The 25881-nt window shown below is 43.7% G+C and overlaps 1 protein-coding gene across 1 annotated transcript; it reads right to left on the bottom strand.

The window, feature by feature from the left end:
• Positions 1 to 1067: 1067 nt before the first annotated feature.
• Positions 1068 to 24558, bottom strand: LOC144262297 (activator of 90 kDa heat shock protein ATPase homolog 2-like). Its single transcript, XM_077812027.1, has 9 exons — positions 24232 to 24558; positions 23754 to 23944; positions 11637 to 11722; positions 10682 to 10796; positions 9942 to 10030; positions 9089 to 9211; positions 4860 to 4961; positions 2810 to 2861; positions 1068 to 2504 (listed from the first exon to the last, which is right to left on the bottom strand). The coding sequence occupies exons 1-9, from the start codon at positions 24309 to 24311 to the stop codon at positions 2329 to 2331; spliced, it is 1014 nt and encodes a 337-aa protein (XP_077668153.1). The 5' UTR covers positions 24312 to 24558; the 3' UTR covers positions 1068 to 2328.
• Between the last annotated feature and the right edge of the window lie 1323 nt (positions 24559 to 25881).

The following is a 25881-nucleotide window of genomic DNA, read 5'->3' as shown; positions in this document are numbered from 1 at the left end:
TAGTATAAGGTTGCTTGCCCCATTTCACCCGCTTGGTGCTCCTGCTGGGGAGCAGGGTCGGGGCATGGGGGCTTGCCCCTTTCTGCCTGCCCGGTGTTTAAGGAGTCAGGGCACAGGGCCTTACCCCACTCACCTGGCATTCCACCCAGGTAGCGGGCAAGCCCCTGACCCCATTCCCCAGCAGGAGTGCCGGGTGTGCGAACAGGGCAAGCCCCCACACCCCGGCTGAACGGCGGGCAGAGCGGGGCAAGCCCCTGTGCCTTGACCCTGCCTCAACCAAGCTTCACAGTCATCATTGGGGAGGACAGTATTAATTTGTTTAAAACTTATACTGTACATGTCTTTTGACTGGCAAAAAAAATTCCCTGGAACCTAACCCCCCCCCCTTTTACATTAATTCTTAGGGGGAAATTAGATTCACTTAATATGCAAATAGAAGGGTTTAATTTAAACTTAGTTTGCAATGTCTTTGTAAAAGTTTCTGGTTTTCATTGCCCAAGCACTTTCAGTGTTTGCTGTGTTGCTCTCAATGGACATTCCGAACAACTAAATTCAGCCTTGATTCTATTTTATAAAACTGCTAAAGAAATGTACAATTAACCACTGGTTAAGAGAGTCATGATATCTCAAGCCTGCTCTCCTAAAAATCATGCTAATACCTTAAAAAGAGTGACTGAAATTTTTTTAATCAATTGCATTTTGGGGGGTCTGACTCAGTTTTTTTTTTTTTTTTTTTTTTTTTTTTACACACCATCCCATTTCAGGATGAAAACCACAGTGTACAATAAACATGGAATTCTCTACTTTCCCCTCTCATCACAATGCTGCTGTCTTTCCCTGTCCTCCTCCCCTGCTCTACTTGAGGCTGTCAGGGAGAAAAAACTCTTGTCCTGTATGTCATTTAAATTTATACACAATGTAAATGTCATATGGTATCCTGTCCAAGTTTGTGTGGTCTTAGTCTTATCACAATAAAACTGTATGCCGGAAACTTGATTCTCTAAAGAATCCTTTAGGGAGGGAGGGAGGAGGAGGAAGGAACTGGTCATATGCATGTGGTAGTTTATTGAACAGCATACATTAGAGGAAACAAAGCACACTCACTGTACAATTTTGTTTATTAACATGGCTGACTGCTATTCTGTGCATTTGATTAAAATGCAGTCTGTCACCTCTGTCACAATTTCACCTTAAGTTCAGTATTGCACAGGTAAGTAATTTTTTATTCCAATTGTTTACAAAATTACTCAATGCATTTAAGAATTCTGCCCCATTCTTGCTAAACTGTTATAGCTTCAGTATTAACCCATCATGGTTAACCCTTATGGTGCATTTGTGTCAAACGGTTGGGGTTTTATTTGCTTTGCTTTCATTACATTCCCATGGGTAGAATGGTTCATTAAGGTGAACTGAAAGGGTCTAAGCTAAAAACATTTTCAGAATTCCAAGAGAAGAAAACAGTCCAAGTCAGAATGGCTCTTTAAATAAATATGGGAATTGCTGAAATACAAAATTAAGTTACTTCCCTTACAGCCTTCCTGGCATCTCTGAGAGAGCATCAACTCCCATCACAGGTACCATTGACAGAGAAAAGATGAAGACAGGAGTTTAGAAAAACAGATCAAAATAATAGCATCTCCCACAGTCAACAAGGGTTGCTCTAATTTTGTTAACCCTCAGGACCAACAGCAAAGACTTAGGTGACTGAGTCTTTCAAAAGTGTAGCTGTGCTGTTTGAAAAGATAAGCCTGCAGCTTGTTTTGTTATGGTTTGAGATTAAATGCTTTATTTTAAGTGGCTGTATAATTCACTCATTTGATTTTACAGGCTCAGACTACGTCTGGGGTATTTTTTTAAGACTTTCCAATTCACCTTTTAATCAGGAGTGCATTTAAACACAGTATTCTACCCACCAGGAATGGATTCTTACTAAACAATGCATATGTCACTTATTTGCTCTAGCTACTAAGTAGGCCTAGTCCAGGCCCAAATTACTCTCTACTAAATGGCCTTGCCAATATGATGTAATACCATGAAGTCTATAGCATCTGAGTCACATTCACATTTAAGTTATAGATAAAACAGGGATCACGTCTCAGACTGAAGGTGTCTAAATACATAATCTCACTTATGGAAGAGGCCATTTAATTCACTGAAGATCCATAAATAGTACTTAAATTATATACAGTATCACAGATGTGGATCTTTATTCATCCCCTGTAAATAAATTAATTTTCTTAAAAAAAGAGGGGGGGGGCCAAAAAAGGGAGAAACTTTTTTATATATATATAAAAAAAGTAATGCGTTAATAAAACTACAGTGCTATCGTCATTCAGCATTTACTTTGGTCTGTTGCAGTAAAACATGTATTTCTTTAAAATGCTGCTTCTGCCAACACTGTCTTGTACTGTCTTCATTACAGACAGGGACTCCTTTGCACTCTACCTGTAACTCAGTTTGAGTTGCCCGATCCTTGAAATTCAAAGCAACCGTTGCATAATGTTCTGGAAGAAGAGACGGTACAATAGTCAGTAATATGTTTATTATTAACCTTTGTTTTAACACCTGATTAATGAAAGTTTGCTTTACTATACTACTAAATAAAATTCAATCTTTCATGAACTCAGCTGTTGTATTATGTACATAAATGTACTTACAAGAACAAAGACAGAACAAACTCCTTACCTCAGGGGGACTAACAGCAGGCATTACATTGTGCTTTCTCAAACTTTAGCCACAATTTAAACTGGGCTTAGGCCCCTAAGAAAATCCAACCCGTAAATACTATTGGGTTAGAGAAAAGACATACCATGAGGCCAGTTCCTGCATCTCCATTTCATGACAATCCTTTGGCTGGGTAACTGTAAGACAGATACAGATGTACAAAAATCATGACAAAACTTATAGTCCCCCCCTGCCTTTTTTCAAGAATTTCATCTGAGGGCCTGCCACATCTCATTCCAAGAGAATCCTAGCTGGCACTGGCCAAGAATTTTCCAGTGAGAAAGCTTTTTCCATCATAAAACAGGGTTTTATCAAATTAAGTTTTTTCTTTGAAAAAGTTGGTTTGGTAAAAGTTTGTTTTACAGAATTCTGAAATAAAATTTTGTGGCCTTCTCCCTTCAATTTCTGATTTTTCCACCTGGCAAAAGTTGGACAAATAGTAAATGTGAGAGAACACACTTTACTTGAAAATCCCAGCTTTTATCCAGGTCTAATCGTGACACTCATAACTGGGCACAATTCCCTACTTTCTCCTAGCAATGGACAAAGGTCAGTTGTTCATGCTTATAGCTATAGCTCTAATCAGCAGCCATTGATAATATGGACCTTAGCATGGGTGACTGGGATTACTGCAGTGGTTCTGTATTTTCCTCTGAGAAATCACAGAAAAATTGTGGAGGGTAACTGATCCCCCATCTTGCTCAATGTACATTTGAGGCCACTGGAAGAGATAGATGGTTTGGGCTGTGGTACTATGTGTAAGATGACACACAGCTCTAGAGCTCCTTTCCATCAGTTCTAGACTGTGTGGAGTCTCAGCATTCTCAGCAACTGGCTGAAATAGGGAACTGAAAGCAAACTGGCAGAGGCTTAATCCGGAAGACAGATTTGACAGCAGTTGGTTTAGAGTAGTGGTGCATTCTCCTATTCAGGGAGTTTGCGCATCCTTCAAGGAGGTTTAGAAATAGGGGTATTTTTTTATTCACAACTTCCCCTAGAGTCCAAGTAGGTTCAGTTCCATTTGTGCTTAACATAACCACTGTAACTATTTCTCTATGATGTGGAACTTGCCAGTTGTTTGATTGTTGACCGGGGATGTTGCCTAAAGAATTTCTTTAATTGTTACAGCTGGAAATGTGTGGAGTATCTTTTTATAGCCAGTCACTGGCACTATCAAATGAATTATTTCATCAGTGTGTTCCCAAGTTTCAACATCTTTATTGTAACTGGAGCCACTGCACTCTCAGTCCATTTGGGGGAAAGGGGATCTCGAGCTTTAGGAAATCTGAGGCATGCCTAAAAGATGAAATACCTAGAACTAAATCCTTAGAATCTGCAGTAATTTTAATTCCAAAAAAATGTTTACTATCTTAAACTACTCAGGATTTGATTTAAGTAATTAAGGGATTCGAAGCTAGAATTGACACACAGCTGAATGGTAAATTAAAGGGCTTCCGGACAGAACATTTTCCCTAGGTCGTTTTTTTGTCTAAGAAACAACTTTTGACATTCAGAATGGTGATACCACTGATCTCTGACAAGAGAAGAAGTGCAACTGGGACATGCTCCCACATCAAAGCAGAGCTCTCCATGGCACTACTCTTTGCTTCGTTTTGTGTGGAAATCCAGGAGGAGTTAATACAGGTCTACACTAGATTACCTTCCTCAGCTGCCCCTATGTAGCTCTAGGGGAGCGTAGCCAGGGACAGTATAGCTTCTGGCTCTGAACAGAATGGGATCTGCTTCTCCAGAGATCCACATGTTTGGTAAGTGGTACTACCGCTAATCTGTAAACTCAATCCCAAACTCTTCTGTTAAAAGAGACAGTGGTAGAAAAACTCTGTAAGGCAATCATACACAGTTTACCTCTTCCCATGGTTCCAAGTGAGGGTTTTCCTACATGATAGATAATCTGGGCCAGAAAAGGAGAAAGTCAGGAATCTTCTGCATGGTCATATTTTGTTTTTTATGAACTAAATCTGCATTAGAGAAACTAAAGCAAGGTTACATTTTACAGTGTATTCTCCCCTGTGGAGTAGCAAATTAAGAACCTTCTGGACCTAAACATCACCAGTGTGAGACTCCAAAAGGGCAGAACATGGCATCTGATTTTAAACTTCAAGGTTTCAACTTACCAATTCTATATATTCACCAGTAATACAACCATCAAACATTTGAAGTTTCCCTCCTCTTTTGGCTTGGATCACAGCACAACTTTTAGAAAATTTCTGCACCAACTAGGGAAACAAAAAGCAAACATGCATAGTGTAACAATTTAATCAGCTATTCAATAACACATAACTTCTACGATTTCTGGATAGCTTAGTGATATATAACGCATTCTTCCAGGATACTGGGATGAACTAAAAGGGCTACTGGACACTCCTAATGCCAATGGTTCTGTGATTAACGCATGGCTCTCTAAAAGCAATTTTATGCGTTTGAACTTTAAAAAGTGCTCTAGTCAAATCAATATATCATTGACTTCACTAAGAAAAATCATAATATGATTAAGTTACTGTGACAGGGTCAGACTAGATGGCTACAGGAGAGTGACAGAATGCAGATATATTAGCCCCAGATTAAGCAGATCCCTTTTTCTTGGGTAAGGTAATGGGTAGTTCCAGAACAATCAGGAACTTGCTGGAACCAATTAAGGCAGGCTAATTAGGACACCTGGAGCCAATTAAGAAGCTGCTAGAATCAATTAAGACAGGCAGGCTAAAATAAGGGCACCTGGTTTAAAAAGGACCTCAAGACCTCACTTCAGTCAGTGAGAGGTACACTGCTGGAGGACTGAGGAGTACAAATGCTATCTGGCATCAGGAAGAAGGTCCTGTGGTGAGGAGGCCATGGGGAAATAGCCCAGGGAGTTGTAGCTGTCACACGAAACACTGTAGACAGTTGTGATCCACAGGGCCCTGGGCTGGAACCCGGAGTAGAGGGCGGGCCTGGGTTCCCCCCATTGGATATTAGAGGAGTTGACCTGGACTGTGGGTCCCACCAGAGGGGAAGGTCCCTGGCCTGTCCCCCAACCCACTATGTGGATCATAGAATATCAGGGTTGGAAGGGATCTCAGGAGGTTATCTAGTCCAACCTCCTGCTCAAAGCAGGACCACTCCCCAATTTTTGCCCCAGATCCCAAATTGGCCCCTTAAGGATTGAGCTCACAACCCTGGGTTTAACAGGCCAATGCCCAAACCACTGAGCTATCTCTGTGGGGATTGTTCTCCTTCCTTTTCCCCATGCTGGCCAGTGATGAGGTTAGCTGAGTGAACGGCAGATTTGAGCCACTAGCAAAAGTGGCCAAACTGAGGCAAGCAAATCCACCAATAAGCGCAGGACCCACCAAGGCAGAAGAGGAACTTTGTCACATTACCAAGTTCTGAGAAACACGCTTGGTAGGTAAAAGGGACCATTAGGTAAAACAGAGGTAGAGAGTTCAAAGCAAGTGAAGTGAAGTGGCTGCAGCTATATTTGGATTAGGAAACAGGCAGACTGATCCTCCTTCTGCCCCGATGAGATGGAAGCAGCAGTCTGGACACATGGAGCAGGATTAGTCAGAAAGTCATGAGATGTTATATTCTCTATCCCATATCAGAAGACTGACATTAATCCCTGATCCTCCTGAGAATTATGATTTTTGGAAGTATTAGCATTCCAGTCTAAAATCTTCTGATATATTCTAGGGCTTCTTAGGAGGACAATGATGCATCCTAAACTTGCTATATTAGTGCTTCTCCACAGTAAACCTTGAAAGAGAGGTAGATGTAATCATATCCATACACATACTAGCTAATGGAATCCATCTGTAAAATGTGGATAAGAATGCTTAACATTTGTAAAGCTCTTTGGATTACAAGTGTTTACTTAAAGTATTTATTATTACTGAGTATTTATTATTATTCTAAGCTGAGTGCAAAGGAGACAGAGCTGCATTTCGCTTGCATACTAATCACATGAAGCGTAAGACTTCCCAATCTCTATTAGTGGAGCTGTTGTGGGTTGATAAACAATGGCCCAGCACCACCTTCCAGGGATGCTCAGAAAGAAAAAAAAACAAAACTACCAAAGGGGCCAGTCTGTCTACTTTGGAAAGATCTGAAAGTAAGTTATCAATTCCTCACAGGCAATGGCATCAAAAGCCTGCTGACAGGACCAGGAAAATTAGCAGACCCTTCCTTTGGACAAGGCTAGCTGGCCAGCTTCACCTCAATACACAGAGCTCAACGAAATAAACACACACCGATAAACTAAATATCTCCATTTTGCTCTCCACTTTACACACTATGATAGTTCTTTACCTTCAAAGGTAACAACAGCACTAATAGAACAAATGGTGCTAGTTAGAATTACAAGTGGAACCCTTGTAGCGAGGGGGCATGGTCTCCCTCCCTGACAGACAGGGGCCCGGGGAGACCTGCACCTAGGACACCTACGACCACCACGGAAGCAGAGGGGCAGGACAGGAACCAGAAATATAAAAGGCAGACCCTCCAACTCAGTTGGAGGATAGCTGCCGGAGGAGCAAGATGCATCTCCCCCGCAGCTGGAGCTCAGACCCCATGGAGACCACTACAGTGGCAGAGACCTGGAGGGACTGCCGGAGCTGCCAGACACCAGGGACACCAAGGAGCTGTTAGGGCTGCCACTAGCTGTTTACCCCAGTGAGACAAACAAGGACCCCGGAACCCAGGTGCCCCTCAAATGGGAGTGTAGGAAGGAGCCTAGGGAAGCCGAATAGGGTTTGGCTGTGTTACTGACTGTAAGCCGGCCAACGTGTTGTGGCCGGATTTACCTGCTGACCCAGTGGTGGACCACTCCACCACTGTTAGAGCCCTTGGCCGGGACGCAGTGGAGTTGGGTGGGCCTGCATCCCCCTGCCACCCCACCCCTAGCAAGAGGCCTGCGTCGGTCTGTTGCCCACCCGAGCTAGGATGCCAGACGGTTTTGCTGTCGGCCCCGCCAAAGAGCTGATCCGCCTACACCGCTGTGTTGCTCTGCCGGACTGCAGGCCAGAGCTGTTAACTGTTTGCCGCCCTGCCCTGACTGAGGGCTCTGGTCCTAGTACAGACTCATTGCTGCTCTGCCTGACTGCAAGCCAGAGCCATTAACTGTTTGTGGCACTGCCCTGAGGCCCCCAGGCCTACAGACTCATAGTTGTTCTGCCTGACTGCAGGCCAGAGCCCTTATTTGTTGGCTGCCCCACCTTGGCTGCGGCTCACAGACTCAATTGCTGCCCGGCCTGGATTGCAGGTTTGGGCCTATTAACTGTTTGCTAATTTCCCCCTGAACTGAGTCGCTCCAGAGGCATTGTAGCAAGGGGTGTGGTCTCCCTCCCTGACAGACGGGGAGAGACCCAAGACCACCTTACACCTTGCATTATGGTCCTATAGCTGAAGTTACTAGAAGTAAGTAGCTGATGGTATTTCAGTCCCTGTTTGACTAGATTTCCCACTTTTGTTGTACAAGTGGGAATGTGTTAGTTGCACTATGAAAGTTACATAAAATTAAGGCCCTACCAAGTTCAAGGTCCGTTTTGGTCAATTTTACAGTCAATAGGATTTAAAAAATAATAAATTTCATGATTTCAGCTATTTAAATCTGAAATTTCACGGTGTTGTAATTGTAAGGGTCCTGACCCCCAAAAGCGGTGTGTGTGGGTGGGTGGGGGGGAGGGTGTGTTTTGCAAAATTATTTGGGGGTGAGGGGGATTGCGGTACTGCTACCCTTACTTCAGCGGTGCTGCTGGCAGCGGTGCTGCCTTCAGAGCTGGGCAGTTGGAGAGCGGAGGCTGCTGGCCAGGATCCCAGCTTTGAAGGCAGAGCTGCTGCCTGCAGAGCTGGGACCTCAATCAGCAACCACCACTCTCCTGCCACCCAGTTCTGAAGGTGGCAGCACAGAAGGAAGAGTGGCATGGTATGGTATTGCCACCCTGGCTTCTGTGCTGCTGCTGGCAGGGTGCTGCATTCAGAGCTGGGCACCTGGCCAACAGCTGCTGCTCTCCAGCCGCCCGGCTCTGAAGGCAGCGCAGAAGTAAGGGTGGCAATACCGCCACCCCTCTGCAACTCCCTTTTGGGTCAGGACCCTCAATTTGAGAAATGCTGGTCTACCCTGTGAAATTTGTACAGCATAGGGTAAAAGCACACACAAGACCAGATTTCATGGGAGGAGACCAGATTTCACAGTCTATGACACATTTTTCATGGCCGTGAATTTGGTAAGGCCCTACATATAATATTTCTGATTACTGATTATAATTAAACTCTTCAAATAAAATAACTTTTCTCCTTTCTGGAGCACCAATCCCTGCCGTTACATCACTAAGAACGTGTGGTCCTTTGCTATAAAAAGGCTTCTTACCTCCTTAGTTATGAAGATGCTATAAAGCTCCTCTACCGGAGAGTCAAACATCTCTTTCAGAAGTATCTTCACTGTTGGAATTTTTACACCAACTGTATCCAAAGAAACTGGTAAAACAGAATCCTGCAAAGCAAACTCAGGATAAAGTGCCATTGTATATGAATAGAAAATACATATATATTCCACACCAAAACTCTATACTAGAAAAACATCATTAAGTTTGCAAAATCAACCACTCAAAAGTTAGGAAACGCCAAGTTTAAGGCTGCCCAAGCAATAGTAAGCCTCCTCCCTTGTGCATATGCATTAATTACATGATAACATACTATTCTATATTAGGATTAGATTAAGTGAGCACCACAGTCAGGCACTAGAAAAATCTGTGGCAACCCTAACATGCTTTTGGTGACAGGCAACAGAATGTGGAATGAATTAATAATGACTGAGGAAATGAGGGAAGCAGACAAATTTCAGCCTCTCCCTCTTGAAGCTGTCATTGTTACTGACAGAACACTGGAACTGAAGAACAGGACACCTTTGATCTCCCTTTCACGGTCTGAAGATTCTGTGGCCCAGCAATTATTCTATTTCCACATTACCTGAGCACTACACAGACTGGTCATAGCATTCATGTTGGTGAATTTACTGGTCTCCATCCCAAAGGTGATTTTAAAAGTGCACCAAACACTTACTGTTACAGATGAATGCTCCACATTATAGCACTATGTACATCTGACGTTAGTCACGGGATAAATCTTAAATTCTCTATTCCTCCTATGATGGCAGAGTTTGGGGCCAATAGCATCCACCTTTCCCAGTGAAACTTACATGGTAACTCCTAAAGCCAGCATACCTGCACGTTATTCTCACTCAATTTTTTTTTAACCGCTAGCTCTGGACCAGCTGAAGTTTTGGTTGGTAGGATCATTCCCAGAGTAAACTCTGTAAACAGAGGAAGTAAAAAATATCGTCTAACATGAGGCCAACCTGTACACCCAACTACGCCCCTCGCCCCCACTACAACCAAGCCCTTCCCCCTCTGCTCAGAACCATATTTATTTTGGTAAAGATCTGAAAATGAGAATAGCCTGATTTCCACTAAATTCAGGCTTTTTCAGTTTTTGATTTTTCACCAAAATTAATAGAGTTCTGTCCACTTATGCCTAGAACATTCCCTGAAATTTTGGAATTGATTGGATACTGTTTTCAGAAGTTACCACATTACAGATAGAGAAATGCCATTGAGTTAAGTGTATGGCCTTGCTTTGCTCAGCCAATTAATTTGTAAGATCTTTAAGGCAGGGACTGTATCTCCTCATATGTTTGTATAGTGCTTATGACAATATGGTTCTGGTCCTGATTAGTGTCTCCTGGGCTTTACTCCAAAATAAACAACTTTGAATATCCTGACTTTGGTGAAATTAAAACCTTAATTATAATACTGCATTAAAATGAAGGCATTGGGGTTTTGTTTTGTTCTTAAAGTGATATGAAAACCGTTTCTACCAACTCAGATGAAAATGGATCAATCTATTCAAGCAGGGAGATTGCACATAATTGGCCCATATAGTCACAGAAATGATGTTAATGTACCTGTTTTAAGAACTTTCAGATAATGTCTGAGAGCCTCCCTGACTTTTGAAGTTCCTTCTGTTCTCATAAGATCCTTTAGCACATCTCCATCTCCTTTCTTTTTGCTTACACTTATCTGTAAACAAACATACAAATCTAAGAGATGCTTTGTACAATTTGATTTTTGGGGAACAACAGTGTTGGTTTATTCAGAGGACAGGTGCAGAATAGATATTTCAAGTGCAAACTTTCCTACTTTATCATGCCTTTAAGCTAAAACTGGATACTTTTTCTAAAAGGAAACACAAGCAATTTTGTCTCCATAATAAATCAAGAACTAGCTGAAGTTTAGATAGGTTTCTCCCCCTATGCAGGAGTTCTTTAGAGACCACAGTATCAACTATATCATTAGGCTAGCACCAAAGTAAAGGGCTTAAGATTAAAAAATGACAAATAGTGAAGCAAACATAGGGCTCAATTCTTATCTCAAACACGTGGCTCTGTATTACCATGAGCTGCATCTTTTAAAGTCTGATATTGTGTATGCTTAGTAGCTAACTTTGGAGGATATGTATTTACGTATCGGAGGACAGAAGTGAGCCATTAATGTTTTTGGTTCTTGACATCTTTTATCTTTAGATCACTAAAGACAGACTAGCTAAGTCATGTTTCAGAGTAGCAGCCGTGTTAGTCTGTATTCGCAAAAAGAAAAGGAGTATTTGTGGCACCTTAGAGACTAACAAATTTATTTGAGCATAAGCTTTCGTGAGCTACAGCTCACTTCATCGGATGCATTCGATGAAGTGAGCCCCTAGCTAAGTCACGTTGTTCTCCCAGGTATTCACTAATTACGCTTTTTTTTTTAAACCCTTTGGTAACTATTATTCAGTTAACAGAAAATTTAATGGCAGCCAAAGTTATTAATTTTATTTCAAAATTCCTGCCCTATACAGCTATGTTAGTATTTATTACCTACCTCTGTATCATCCACCTCATTTTCTTCTGACAGGTTAGGAATTTCAACAAATCCCTCATGTTTCTCACCAGATTCTTTCATTGTACCTGCATTAACAGAATGAATTCTTAAATGTAATAACTATATAACTGTATTTTCCATCGTAGCAGTTTTACCCTTGTAAATGCTTTCTGCAGAACTACTATTTAAAAGGATGGATTACTTACCTTGTAGTAACTTAAGTTTTTTGAAATGTGTTGTCCCTGCACATAGTGCATTCAGGTTTTGCATGCCCTCCATGTGCCCAGAACTGGAGTTTTTTCTCTAGCAGTGTCCATCTGTTCCACATATCTGCCCCCACACTCTTCATGCTCCACACCAAGGGAATAAAGGGGAATAAACACTACCATTATAGTTCCCTCTCTACTGACTAAACAGGGGGGAGGAAAGGTGGGTAATGCACTACACAGGAACAACCCATCTCAAAGAACTCAAATTAAGATTAATGCATCCTTCTTCGACTGATTGTCCCTATATGTAGTGCACTTCAAGGATATTCACAAGCACTGTCTCTTTAAGGAGGTGGGTGCCTGGAATCCTATGGCACAACAGATTGCAGAACTGCCCTGCCTAGAGAAATATTAGAAGCAGCTGCTTGCACCAGCACATAGTGCAGAGAACTCTGCAGATGTCAGTAATAGGGACATCGCTATGTGAAGCTACCAATGATGCCTAAACTCAAGCTGTGTATGTTCATATGCTATCCTCAAGGGAGAAATTGTTCATCTCAGAGTAGGATGCATCCCAAGATCTACTTTGACAGCCTGTGAGAGGAGATGGCATCTCCTTTCAGACATTCTGCAAATGTGACAAAGTCTAGGAGACTTTTGAAAGGACTTTGTTCTTTGCAGGAAAAAGGCAAGAGCCCTATGTTGCCAGTGAGTGCCATGCCACCTCTTCCTAGCTAGAAAGAGGTTTAGGCTAAAACACAGATCGATAGATACTTTGGTTGATGCACCACCACCTCAGGGACAAACTTAGCATGTCTCACAGATGCCTGGCCCTTGTGGAAAACTGTACAAAATTAGAGGGTCAGCCATGAGCACTTCTAGCTCCAAGTCTTCTGGCTGACATGATAGTGACCAAAAATGTTCCCTTCACAGACAGATCTAGTAAAGAGCATGATCCCAAGGGCTCAAATGGTGACTTAGTAATGGTTGAGAACACAAAGTTCAAGTCCCAGGTTGGTACTGGTTTTGCCACTGGAGGGAAGTCTCAAATCATACTCACCAGGAAGCAGACCGTGACAGAGTGGGAAAATATAGAGTAAGTGTCTACCAGCAGATGAAATGCACTGATGACCAAAAGGTGTACTCTAAGTGAGCTAAAAGACTGCCCTGAGGATTTAAGGACAAAAGGAGTCCAATACATTCAGAATCTTTGCCTGTGAAGGAGGAATTCCCTGTCAGTTACACCAAAACAAAAATATTTCCATTTTGCTTTGTAACATTTCCTGGTAGAGTCCTTTCTACTGCTGCTTACGATAGCCTGGACATCAGCTGAACAACCCCAACAGCCATACAAATACCATGTTTTCAGGTGAAGCGTGGCTGGGTCTGTCCTTTGTCCTGGGTTAATAGTTAAGGTACCAGGAGAATGCAGAGGGGAGCTCAGGCAGATAGTTGCAGAAGTGTAGAGTACTTTAGAACTGTTGGCCAACCTGGTGCATGACTTGTGCTTTATGTTGTCTGATTCTCCTCAATGTCTGAGGTAAAAGGGGAATCGGGGATAAAGGGGTATTGCAAGGCTCCCAACCACTGTCTGAGAAACACATCGCCCAGAGAGCCTGGACTACAACCCCCCGTGGAGTAGAACTTCTTGCACTTGTTGTTCACAAGGGATGCGAAAAAAATCCTTGGATGAGAGACCCCACACCCAAAAACATCTTCTGGAGAGTCAGGTCACGTAGCTCTAACTCTCATTCTAAGGAGAACTGTTTACTCAGATAATCTAGGGTGTTTGTGGATCCCTGGCAGGTGGACAGCAGTTAAAGTAATTTGCATGGGACTGCATAGTTCCAAAGGGTGATGGCCTCCACTCCTCCCTGCTTGTTATAGGCCACCTGGATTGACTGGCCACAGATACATGGGAGGAATCATTCACAGGCTCATCGGACTCTGATTTGAAACAGACTCCTGGGGGGACCATGTCCCTTGGACTGTCCCTCCATGTCAATGCCCTAGTCTAAGAAGGATGTGAGTGTGATCATAGTCTTTACTGAAAGCAGGGAGTTGAACAGTATCCCCACGCATACTTTTGCTCTGTCCTCCTACCAAATAAGGGAGGCTAAAATCCTTTGGAGAATCATAATTAGCAAGGTGAGATTGCACTTGCCTGGAGCCTTCCCAAAGCAAACGGCATTTATTTTTAAGGGCAAAAGCAGAAAAAAAAACACATAAAAAACAAAAGTTCCTATATACATGGTAAAAGTTTACCAGAGGTCACCCCCATCAGTCTCATGGAGCTGTAGTAGGTCAAAGTCTTTCTAACCTTTCTGCAAGGGCTGGTGCTCTCTTAGACAAAAGGTTCAGGGAACAACAGGTCTTCTGGAGCTGGGATGCAAGCTGCAGCCATTGGAGTCAAGAGTCATTTTTACAGCTCAGGTTGTTGAAGTAAAGGGCAACAGATCCTTCAATACGGAAGAGGATTTCAGTGACAAAGAAACAGATTCTGCACTTGGATGGGATGTGTGTTTCCCCCAGGCATCCATGACAAACAGGTGTCAGGGAAGTCTGTGACCAGGAAGCGTTTGTGGCCCTTCATGCAGTTTTTGAAACTGTGTGTGTGTGGTTCCCCTCACACAGACCAAAAAATAGGAAACCAAACCGTTAACACTATCTAACTATACTAAAAACTACTTAAGAAATTTTTTTAAACTTCTAAAACTATTTACAAAGAGAGCTGAAGTAGTCAGCAAGGACAGTGAAGCTCCATCATAGACCACAAGTGGCAAGAAGGAACTAAGATGGTGGTGATCCAACAGGCCCCTTTATTCTGTTGGCGTGCAGCTGATGGAGAATGGATGCATGTGTGTGGACCAGACAGACACTGCTAGGAAAAAACAGCCACCCTGAGCACATGTGCAACCTGAAGTGCACTATACGTAGGAACAATCACTCAAAGAAGAATAATTAAACCAACTGAAAGAACTAAAACGGAATTAATAAAACACAAACTCATTAAGCTGCTTTTAAACTTAGGATATCATCTCAGTGAGTCACTGATACTTCTGTGTAGGTGCATGAGAGTACAAACACCTCCTCCCTAATCAAGCTTTGTGCTGCCATTCTGCCAATGTTCTTACCCTCATCTGTCCATTTGTCAACTTCTTGCACAATCACCTTTGTGCTTTCTTCCATACAGCCCCTACGCATGTTGTGGCCTTCCCCATCACCATTATATCCTTCTTAAAGGCCTACTTCTGCTAGTGAATCCAACTGAATTCTGTATGGGAAAAAAACAACCCTGTTTGTTGTTCCCTTTCTGCTCTGTCTATCCTTAGAGTTTCTTGGAGCAGGGAGCATCCCTTTGTGAATGTGTGGAAATCGCCTAGCATATTAGGGCTGTTAACATAAGTCAGCAATACTAGGTATACATGCACAGAGCTATATACATCTCTATTGAAGTTTAAAAATAAAAGGCTTGATCCTGCAAACGCTTCTGAGAGAAGTACTTGCTTTGCAAATAGTGCCACTGACCTCAACAGGGCAACTCGTGGTAGTAATCCCTACGCTAGTAAGGCCTTGCCTACACTTGCAGTAGCGTGCAGCGTATGTGTAGCTACACTCCACAGTGGAAAGCAGGGACAGGTTCTGGCAGGGGGAGGCAGTGAGGAAAGGTCAGAACCTCTCCCCACGGCCTCCCACCAGCCATAGCCTCTCCTTGCCACAGGGATGGGCTCCAGCAGCTCCCTGTGATGAGGAAAAGCTCCAGCAATGGGGAGCTCTTGAAGCCTTTTCCACTGCCTCTCCCCTGCCAGAGAGTCTTTCCCCACTGTCAAAACCTTTCACTATGGCAGGGAAAGGCTCCAGCAGCAGGGAGGCAGTAGGACACGACACTGCTAAAAACAGCAATGGGAGGCACTGTGGAGCGTAGAGAGAGCTGTGTAGGAGCTATGCCAGAACCTTAGGGTATGTCTTGTCTAAGCAGCGTCTCATCATCTACACTGCTGTTTACATCTGTTCTAGGCGTGTGTGCAGGGCTTGTACTATACCTGCCATCATAAATGAAGCCCTAGATCATGATCCTGGAACTTGCACGCACACACACACAGACACTGACAGCAATGGGGCTCCACACAGGCACAGCAGTGCACATGAGTGCAAGAAGTCGCAGGATCAGGCCCTTAGTCCACACTGTTCTGCTTTAATTATTACAGTTCTGTGAACAGCTTTTGTTTTAGTAAAGATTCCTCCTCTTATTCTTAAAAAGTTTCTCATTGTTCATTAAATTTATTCACCCAGCAGATCTGGTTTAAATGCTCTTCAGACTGTACCAGTGGCATTTCCATTCTGTCATAGCACCAATTACCTTTACAGTGTCTTATGTCATACCGTTAAATGTTATTTTAACATGTACAACTGCCCAGCAGCAAAGATGTTCGTCAATGCTCACAGCAAAACCCTGTAACAAACACCCTGCAATATCATGTACTACATTTTTGCAGTAACACCCTGCAGGGACAGGCACTGCTGCAAAGGGGTGAATCAGCTTAAAGACACAAAGTCACCCAGAAGTTGCATCTTCCAAATATCCAGATCCAACTGTCACTTAACTCAATGGAAAAACTTCCTTTAACAACTTTATGCACAGGATTGTGCCCTGAATGAGCACCAGACTATCCACTGAAAGAAATGCCCATGCATGAATATATCCTGACTTGCCGCAGGTGAAGCTCACACTAAAGTAGGCAAAAAGACATTTATGTGCAGTTTCTGTTAATATCTGAAGGAAAAATGAGGTTTTATTTCTTAGTCAATCAGCGTGCCCAAAGAAAATGTGTGTTTAGACTTCTTTTTTGAACAATGGGGCACATACCTGCAGGATGGCATTTCTAGCCAAGCTTGCTGAATGGATAAGAGTTTAGGGAAGCGTTGGGAAACTACATAATCGTTACAAAAAAACCCAACAAAGATACAAATAATACTAACTGGAAGGTCTACTTTATGACTAACAGTAATAGAGGCTTTTTAAACATTCAATTTTTATTTTTAAAAAACTGTTAATAATGCTGTACATATCAGTCAGTTGGACAGAAAATATCTGTGCCGGTGAGCAAATTCTAATCTAAATATTTACTGGATAGAGCCACACTGCTCACTGGAGGTAATGCTTTGCATTGTAAATCCACTTTGAGGTAGGCACATATTATTATTGACATTTTACAGATGTGGCAACTAAGACACAGAAGGATAAAATGGCTTGTCCAAAACCTCAAAGGTTCCAGTGTCAGAACTGTGATTAGTATTAATTAGGGATGTTGATTAATCACAGTTAACGCGTGCAATTAACTCAAATTAATTGCGATTAATCGCACTGTTAAACAATAGAATACCAATTGAAATGTATTAAATATTTGAGGTTTTTCTACATTTTCAAATATATTGATTTCTATTACACACAATACAAAATGTACAGTGCTCACTTTATATTACTGTTGATTACAAATATTTGCACTGTAAAAATGATAAAAGGAATGGTATTTTTCAATTCACCTCATACAAGTACTGTAGTGCAATCCCTTTATCATGAAGTATAACTTACAAATGTAGATATTTTTTCTTGCATAACTGCACTCAAAAACAAAACAATGTAAAACTTTAGAGCCTACAAGTCCACTCAGTCCTACTTTTTGTTCAGACAATCGCTAAGACAAACAAGTTTGTTTACATTTACGGGAGATACTGCTGACTGACTCTTATTTACAATGTCACCTGAAAGTAAGAACATGCATCCGCATGGCACTTTTGTAGCCGGTGTTGCAAGGTATTTACATGCCAGATATGCTAAACATTCGTATGCCCTTTCATGTTTTGGCCACCATTCCAGAGGACATGCTTCCATGCTGATGATGCTCGTTAAAAAACTAACATGTTAATTAAATTTGTGACTGAACTCCTTGGGGAGAATTGTATGTCTCCTGTTCTGTTTTACCCACTTTCTGCCATATATTTCATAAAAAGAAAAGGAGTACTTGTGGCACCTTAGAGACTAACCAATTTATTTGAGCATGAGCTTTCGTGAGCTACAGCTCAGATGTAGCTCACGAAAGCTCATGCTCAAATAAATTGGTTAGTCTCTAAGGTGCCACAAGTACTCCTTTTCTTTTTGCGAATACAGACTAACACGGCTGTTACTCTGAAACCTGTCATATATTTCATGTTATAGCAGTCTCGGATGATGTTCATTTTAAGAACACTTTCACAACAGATTTGACAAAAAATGCAAAAACGGTACCAATGTGAGATTTTTAAAAATAGCTATAGCATTCGACCCAAGGTTTAAGAATCTGAAGTGCTGTCCAACATCTGTGAGGGACAAGGTGTGGATCATGCTTTCAGAAGTCTTAAAAAAGCAACACTCAGATGCGGAAACTACAAAACCCAAACCACGAAAAAAGAAAATCAACTTTCTGCTGGTGGCATCTGACTCAGATGATGAAAATAAATATAAAGTGAGCACTGTACACTTTGTATTCTGTGTTGTAACTGAAATCAATATATTTTAAAACGTAGGAGACACCCAAAAATATTTAAATAAATGGTATTCTGTTATCGTTTAACAGTGCGATTAATCGTGACTAATTTTTTTAATTGCTTGACTGCCCTAGTATTAATGAGTTTTTGGTTCCCATTCCCATTTTGGATCAACTGGACCACATTACATTTCAGACACTGTTATTTCAATATTAGACAAATTAACATTGAAAGCACCTTCCTCAAAAGCACGGCAGGTGTACTGGATTCCAGGACAGCAAGTCCACAGGTAATTTTTATAGAACATGTACAAACACCTACTAAAACTACCACCATAATGTAAAGCTCTTCACTAAAATACTTATAATACCATGGGGATACAAATAATACCTTTAGAATTTAATAAAGAAACAGATGTTTTTAATTTAAATCAACTTACTTTATTTAAGTGGTGCTAGTTCTTCACTTTCTTCCCAGTCTATGTTGCTAAAGTGGATTCTGGGACATTCTTAAATCAGGCTTTCCTAATTGTTAGTGAATTTCAGATTTACATAGATTTTGTTTCTGCTAAGAAATGCTCATTTTTAAAATAGTAGATTGAATGCAGAATATTACAGAAAAGGACTAGATGGGGGAAGAACTATTGCTTTAAGTTTGAGAATGTTCCATGCTGTCAAACTCCCCAGAAGTTCTGATCTTATTTCTACTTCCAATTGGTTAGAGAACATGTAGGGGGGGAAGCACTGATACAGACCCAAACTCATGACCAATAGCAGCTCTTAGAACTTTCAGTGGAATACTAGAATCTTCAAGCAAATACTCTTAAATACAGGTTCACAAAGGAAAGTTGCATTAATATACGGTAGACCACTGAATGCCTGTGAGATTAAGTGCTCTTATCACAGTGTAAGAATAGCTCATAATTGTTAATCGCTTCTGGTTTTCACCTCAGAAAGTTGTGGCAGGTAGAAAAAAACTATTTATTTGGGAAACGTTTGTAGCAAGACAATTATATTTTGTTCTTCGCAATGTATAAAATTAAGCTACCCTAAATGTAGCATTTATAACTTAGTTCTTATAAAGAACGGCCATGTACCGGCCCGTACGCAGCCGACATTAAAGCACTGCCATGGCAGCAATTTAACGTCGCTGTCCCTTTTGCCCCGCCCATCGGCAGCCCTTCGGGTAGGCCCTATGGGCAGGGCCACCGACACGGGCGGGGGGAAGGAGGGGGAGCCCGGGCCCTTTTAAATCACCGCCGGAGCCCCAGGCGGCATGGGTCAGGCAGCACGGATTGGTTGGCTGGGGAAGCCAGGTCCCAGTACCTGTAAGTACTATTTAATATTACTTTCACCCCACCAAGGTCCATCTAGCCCAGTATCCTGTCTTCCAACAGTGGCCAATGCCAGGTGCACCAGAGGGAATGAACAGAACAGGTAATCGTCAAGTGATCCATTCTCTGTCGCTCATTCCCAGCTTCTGGCAAACAGAGGCTAGGGACACCATCCCTGCCCATCCTGGCTAATAGCCACTGATGGACCTATCCTCCATGAATGTATTTAGTTCTTTTTTGAACCTTGTTATAGTCTTGGCCTTCACAACATTCTCCAGCAAAAAGTTCCACAGGTTGACTGGGCATTGTGTGAAGAAATACTTCCTTTAAATCTAAATTTACTTCCTATAAATCTAAATACTTCCTATAAATCTAAAATTGCATTAAACTTTTTTCAAAGTAACCTGAGGCTTTGTAAAACTGACAAGTAATGTTTTATATTTATTTTTAAAATATATTGGGTGATTTAAATATTGATTACAATTAATTGAAATTGAAATTATTTAAATAACTGCACCCTGCATGATGCTACTCCATGCCCCTCTTTACATTGTTTCATTTTAGTTATTTTCAACACCTACATTGCATGGATCTCAACAATTAAGAATGTTTTCTTAGCCCAGGGGTTCTCACAACAAATTTTTTCAACGCTTGCTGGTGGCGTTCTGACAATTTTTCCTAAAATACTTAACTTTAGGAAAAACAAATAAATAAGCACATATACACATCCAAATCAGTATAATTTATGTATGTTTTGTTTTTGTTTTTTTGCAAACTCAATAATAAAAATGTAAAGTTGTCTCCATTCTTTACTGAACCTAAACAGAATAGAAACAAAAATAAGGTGCTTTGCATGTTCTTGTCTTGAATTTCCTGAGTGTTACTAGCATGTTATTGGGAGAGTAGGCCCCCAATCCTGGTCCTCCTTACGTGGGAACTAAAAGCAGTATAAACAATGCATTTTACAGTGTCAGGTGGCCAAACTGCAGGAAAGCTGGACAGCAGGACTCTGCATGGCATGTACACAACACTGGAAGGAACTTCATGAAATAGCTCATCAGCTAAATGGAGGGGGAGGGAAAAATTGCAGACACCCCACAGGAGTGGAAAGCAGGACTATTCACGGCACTGAACCATAATCCTATTTTGGGGCAAGGAGAGTGAGAGGGAAATGGGAGTAGTAGTGAATGCAGCCTCTCTCTTGCAGTAGTGATTGAAGTCTGGCTGAGAGCTAATTACCACATTTTGGGAATGAACACTCTACCCTTCAGCATGGCAATTTCCCAAGTACACAGTTTACATCAGCCTTCTCTAGGATTTGGCCCTGGGAAGGAAAAATGTGGAGCACACGTCTCACTGAAGAGATATGGTTACACAGTACTCATTGAAAAGAATGGTATAATTTGCTAAAGAGAACTAATTACGTGATCAATCAAGCAGTTGTATTAATTCACACTGGCTAGTGTATCTCAATAATTCACTTTTAAAAAAGTCTTGAAATTATTCACACTCCTTTTTGCAATTTTCTCTACATACTGTATTACAAAGATGTCTATATTTTCTTTACACTTTTCCTGAAACAGTTCCTCGTTTCCTCACTGCTACCATGAACACATTAATTGAATACCTATAATCTGTATGCTCGATAATTTTAAACAATGCAAACAAGTCATAAAAAGCAGATCAGGATTGTCACAATGAAAATGCCTGCTTCTTTCAGAGTAAAATGAGTCAAGTTCTAATTTATTCAAAAATAATGAATGGGAACGTATCTGTTTTGGAAAAATAAAATTAAAGCATGGAAAAAATTCAAGAAAAAGAGAGCGATGTTTCAAGATTATTTCAAAATAACCTATTTTAGTAGCTGAGACTCACTGATTTTGTTCCTCTCTGTTTCCTTTGCCACTTCAATTCAGTTTATGAAAATATTACTGCTTCTCCAACCTATCAAAGAGTTTGCTTTCTAGAATAATCATTCCAGGAAATTTGTGTACACTACCACACAAAATCCCGATCCTGCAAGCAGGTTTGTATGGCCAGACCAACACACGCACACAGAACATCACTGACTTCAGGGGGCTCCATGTAGGTGTAGAGTCTGCCTAGAGCAGGGGTGGGCAAAGGGTCACATCTAGGTATAGAAATTGTATGGCGGGCCATGAATGCTCACAAAATTGGGTTTGGGGTGTGGGCTCGGGGGGGGGGGGCAGAAATGAGGTCTTCAGGGTGCAGCAAGGGACTTCGGGCTGGGGCAGCGGGGTTGAGGGCTCTGGCTGGGGGTGCAGGCTCTGGGGTGGGGCTGGGGATGAGGGGTTTGGGGTGCAGGAGGGTGCTCCAGGCTGAGCCCAAGGGATTCGGAGGGTGGGAGGGGGATCAGGGCTGGGGCAGGGGGCGCGTGTCTCAGGGGTGCAGGCTCTGGGCAGCGCTTACCTCAAGCAGCTCCCAGAAGCAGCAGCATGTCCCCGCTCCAGCTCCTACATGGAGGCACTGCCAGGTGGCTCTGCTGTGTGCTGCCCCATTCGCAGGCGCCACCCCTGCAGCTCCATTGGCTGTGGTTCCCAGACAATCGCAGCTGCGGGGCGGCGGTTGGAGTGGGGGCAGCATGCAGAGCAGAGCCCCCTGGTTGCCTCTATGTATAGGAGCCAGAAGGGGAACATGCCGCTGCTTCCGGGAGCCACGCAGAGTGACCCCCCAACCCTGCTCCCCAGCTGGAGCACCGGAGCGGCGCAAGCCCCAGAGTCCACTCCTCAGCAGGAGCTCAAGGACTGGATTAAAATGTCTGGCAGACCAGATGCGGCCTGTGGGCCATTGTTTGCCCACCCCTGGCCTACAGGGCCCCATTCAGGTCTTAATGTGCAGATATACTGTATTTATTAGCCACAGTTTTCAGCGCTCATGTGGAAATGTGGTAAACAAACCTGAAGCAACTTTTCCAGTGACACAACGGATGGAAATTCATTACTATTTTAAGATTAGGTGATACAAAGACCTTCAGGGATGATGTACAAATATTTGGTCCCGCCTCAGTGTGGGAGGTGTACTAGATGGCATCGCGAGGTCCCTTCCAGCCCAATGTTTCTATGATTACGAAGTTTTGAGCAGAAAAAGTGAATCTTCTAAGAGAAAGGATAATACTGGGTAGTTTCTATCTTTTGGCCCAGAACAATCTCAAACCAAGATCTATGGAGACAGTGCAGCCAAGGGGATCTGAGCACGATTATTACCAGGATGCGTTGGAGCTGGATCAGTCACGTGCTTCAGATGGAAACTGATTCCATCACAGAGTAGCAATAAGATGGACACCTGAAGCAAGCAAAAACTAGGCTGCCCGAAAACAACATGGCGAAGAGCTGTGGAAGCCGAGCTGAAAAATCTGGGGCACAGCTGGGGAACCACTGAAAGACTTGCCAGACACAGACAGGAGTGCAGGAGCTTTGTCACTGCCCTAAACGCCAGAGGTGTAATAAGAACATAATGATGATAATCCTTCAATCACAGCTGTAAGAATGGATAGCACTTTTAGCTGGCCTAGCATCAGCAAGACTGACAGCAAGTGCTGAGAAGAATGTGAGAAATACAGCCAAATATTAAGAAGATTATTGCCCTAATGCAGGGATTCTCAATCTTTTTCTGATACATGCCCCCTCCCCCCATGCTATAAAAACTCCATGGCCTGCTTGTCCCACAACAATTGTTTTTCTGCAAATAAAAGCCAGGACCAGCGTTAAGGGATAGTAATCAGGATAACTGCCCCAAGGCCCCATGAACCTAAGTTGCTCAGGCTTCAGCTTCAGCCCTGGGTGGCAGGGCTCAGGGCCCTGGGCTTCAGCCCTATGCAGTGGGTGCTTTGAAGTGCTGGCCCCAGCAAGTCTCATGCCAGCCCTGCTTGGCAGACCCCCTGAAACCTGCTCAGGGGGTCCCGGACCCCGCTTGAGACCCACCAGCCTAGCGCACTCCACAATCCAAAAAGGCTGCCGTTGCTGCCTGCGCGAGTTTGCAGCCTCCTGCTGTATTTCTCTTGACACCAGAAGCGAGAAGGGGCATTTTTACCTTTCCAGCTAAGTGTTATGTTCCATTCGTAGAAGAAAATCAGTTTCCCTTTCCGGCTGTTGCAGGAGGCTTCGCCTTCCATTTGCTTCAGGTCGCTTATTTCACAGCTGCCCGCCTCACTGCCCACCGCGATCCCCACCAGCAGCTGCTCCAGTTGGGTTTTTGACCAGCCGGTCGCGTCCCGCTCCGTCCTGCGGCAGAAGGGCGGGCGGGGAGGGGGTGAGCCGCAGCCGGGCCCGGGGCAAGCCCCCGCGGCTCCCCCTGGCTACAAACCGAGCGTGGCCTCGGGCCCCCGGCCAGCGGCCGCCGCCCCCGCCCGCGGGAGGCTCAGCGTGGAGCCGGCAGCAAACCCCGCGGTTGCCGGCGCCAGACTCGGTCCGGACAGCCCCAGCCGCGGCAGGGAGGGGGGAGAAGATGCCGCCCAGCCCGCGCAGCGGGACCGGGCCACCGGGCCGTTGGGCCCCCCCCGCCCGCTCACCAGTGCCAGTTGTTCACGTTGGTGGCGTCCGCTCGCTCCTCCACGATCCAGCGCGGGTCCCCCTGGCCCCACTTGGCCATGGCGCTGCCGGCTGGCTCCGCCGCCGCCGCCGCTACCCCTGCCCGGCCGCTTCCGGCGCCGAGACCCGGCGGGAAGGTGCCAGAACCGTCCCTGGGACTCAGAGCCGCCGCTGCCGCCGCCACTTGGTCGTCGCCGGCGGGCAGCCGCACAGACAGGCGGGGCCGTTACACGCCCCCTCCCCCCCCGGCTCTGGCGCCGTTGGGTGTGATTTGGTTGGGGGGGACTGGGGGACGTGGTGTTCGGCTGCTTCGGCGGTGGGGGTGTGACACGTGTGTGAGGTGTGCGGCCAGCGCGTGAGAGGGGCGGACCTGCGGCGTGCTCCAACCCTGCAGCCGCAAAACTCCCTCCCTCGCTCCTCACCGAGCTGTCTGCTCCCCTCCCTCGCCCCAATTTCCCTCAGGGTCAGCAGGGCGTGTTGACTTCCGTTCTCCCTGCAGCTACGTTTGAGATCCAAGCAAGTTACTCCAGTACGGCTTTGAGTCGTAGCAAGTCCTGCTCGGAGTGTGGCAGCCTGCAGGAAAGGGTGACGGAGGCTGTGGCCAGAGCTCACACTGCCCTTCCCAAGTCCCGCCTCTCCAATGCCCTAGAGCATCGGTGCTGGAACTAGCGGTGTGGGGGGTGCTGCAGCACCCCCTGGCTGGAAGTGGTTTCCATTATATGCAGGGTGTACAGTTTGGTTCAATGGCTCTCAGCACCCCCACTATACAAATTGTTCCAGCACCCCTACCACAGGGACACATCTTCAGCGTCCAGGGAGGGCTGCACGGAAGGGTGGAAACTGCTCCTCTGCAAGCAGAAAGAAAAGGAGTACTAGTGGCACCTTAGAGACTAACCAATTTGGTCTCTAAGGTGCCACAAGTACTCCTTTTCTTTTTGCGAATACAGATTAACACGGCTGCTACTCTGAAATCTGCAAGCAGAGTGGTCCACTAGTAGAGGGCACAGAGGAGGGGATACACTAGGCCAATGGTCTTGTCTGTTCTGTAGACATAAAAATTTCCTTTGCACTTTTCATAAGAGTAGAAGGTTTGGTGCCCTGCCCTTGGCTACAATTTCACCTCACTCTATTAATGCTAGTTGTTTCCTTTCCTGATTTAGATGGGGCTCGATTTTAATGTGTAATCCTTAGGGATGAACCATGCTATATACATATTATATCTAATCCAATGATTTTGAGAACTGTTATAAAGACAGTGTTTATTTGTTGTACATGGTTAACAGCAAAAGGATATAAAATTATTTGATAGTAGGGGACAATGTATTTCCTTAAATTATGAAAAGTCATCACAGAGGATATTTTCTTATGTCTGAAAGGGCACAAAAAACTAATCACATTTTAAAATATCATTGCTCTTAGGAAAAAAAGTTTGAAGTATAATCATACACACTTTTTTGCTGAGCACAGCCTTGATTTTCAGAAGCTACAATGTCTCCTTAATGTAGTACTTATTTACTTCCCAGTCAATCTCTTACAGCATATACATATAGGAATCAAAATCTGGACAATGTTCCTGTCTTTATTAGAACAACAAAATACTTTAAATGACTCTAAGAGCAAGGGTAGTGATT

This window comes from Eretmochelys imbricata, chromosome 3 (genome assembly GCF_965152235.1).
Source record: "Eretmochelys imbricata isolate rEreImb1 chromosome 3, rEreImb1.hap1, whole genome shotgun sequence".
In the NCBI taxonomy this organism is placed as follows: domain Eukaryota; kingdom Metazoa; phylum Chordata; order Testudines; family Cheloniidae; genus Eretmochelys; species Eretmochelys imbricata.
This window is presented reverse-complemented; position numbering and strand designations above follow the sequence as displayed.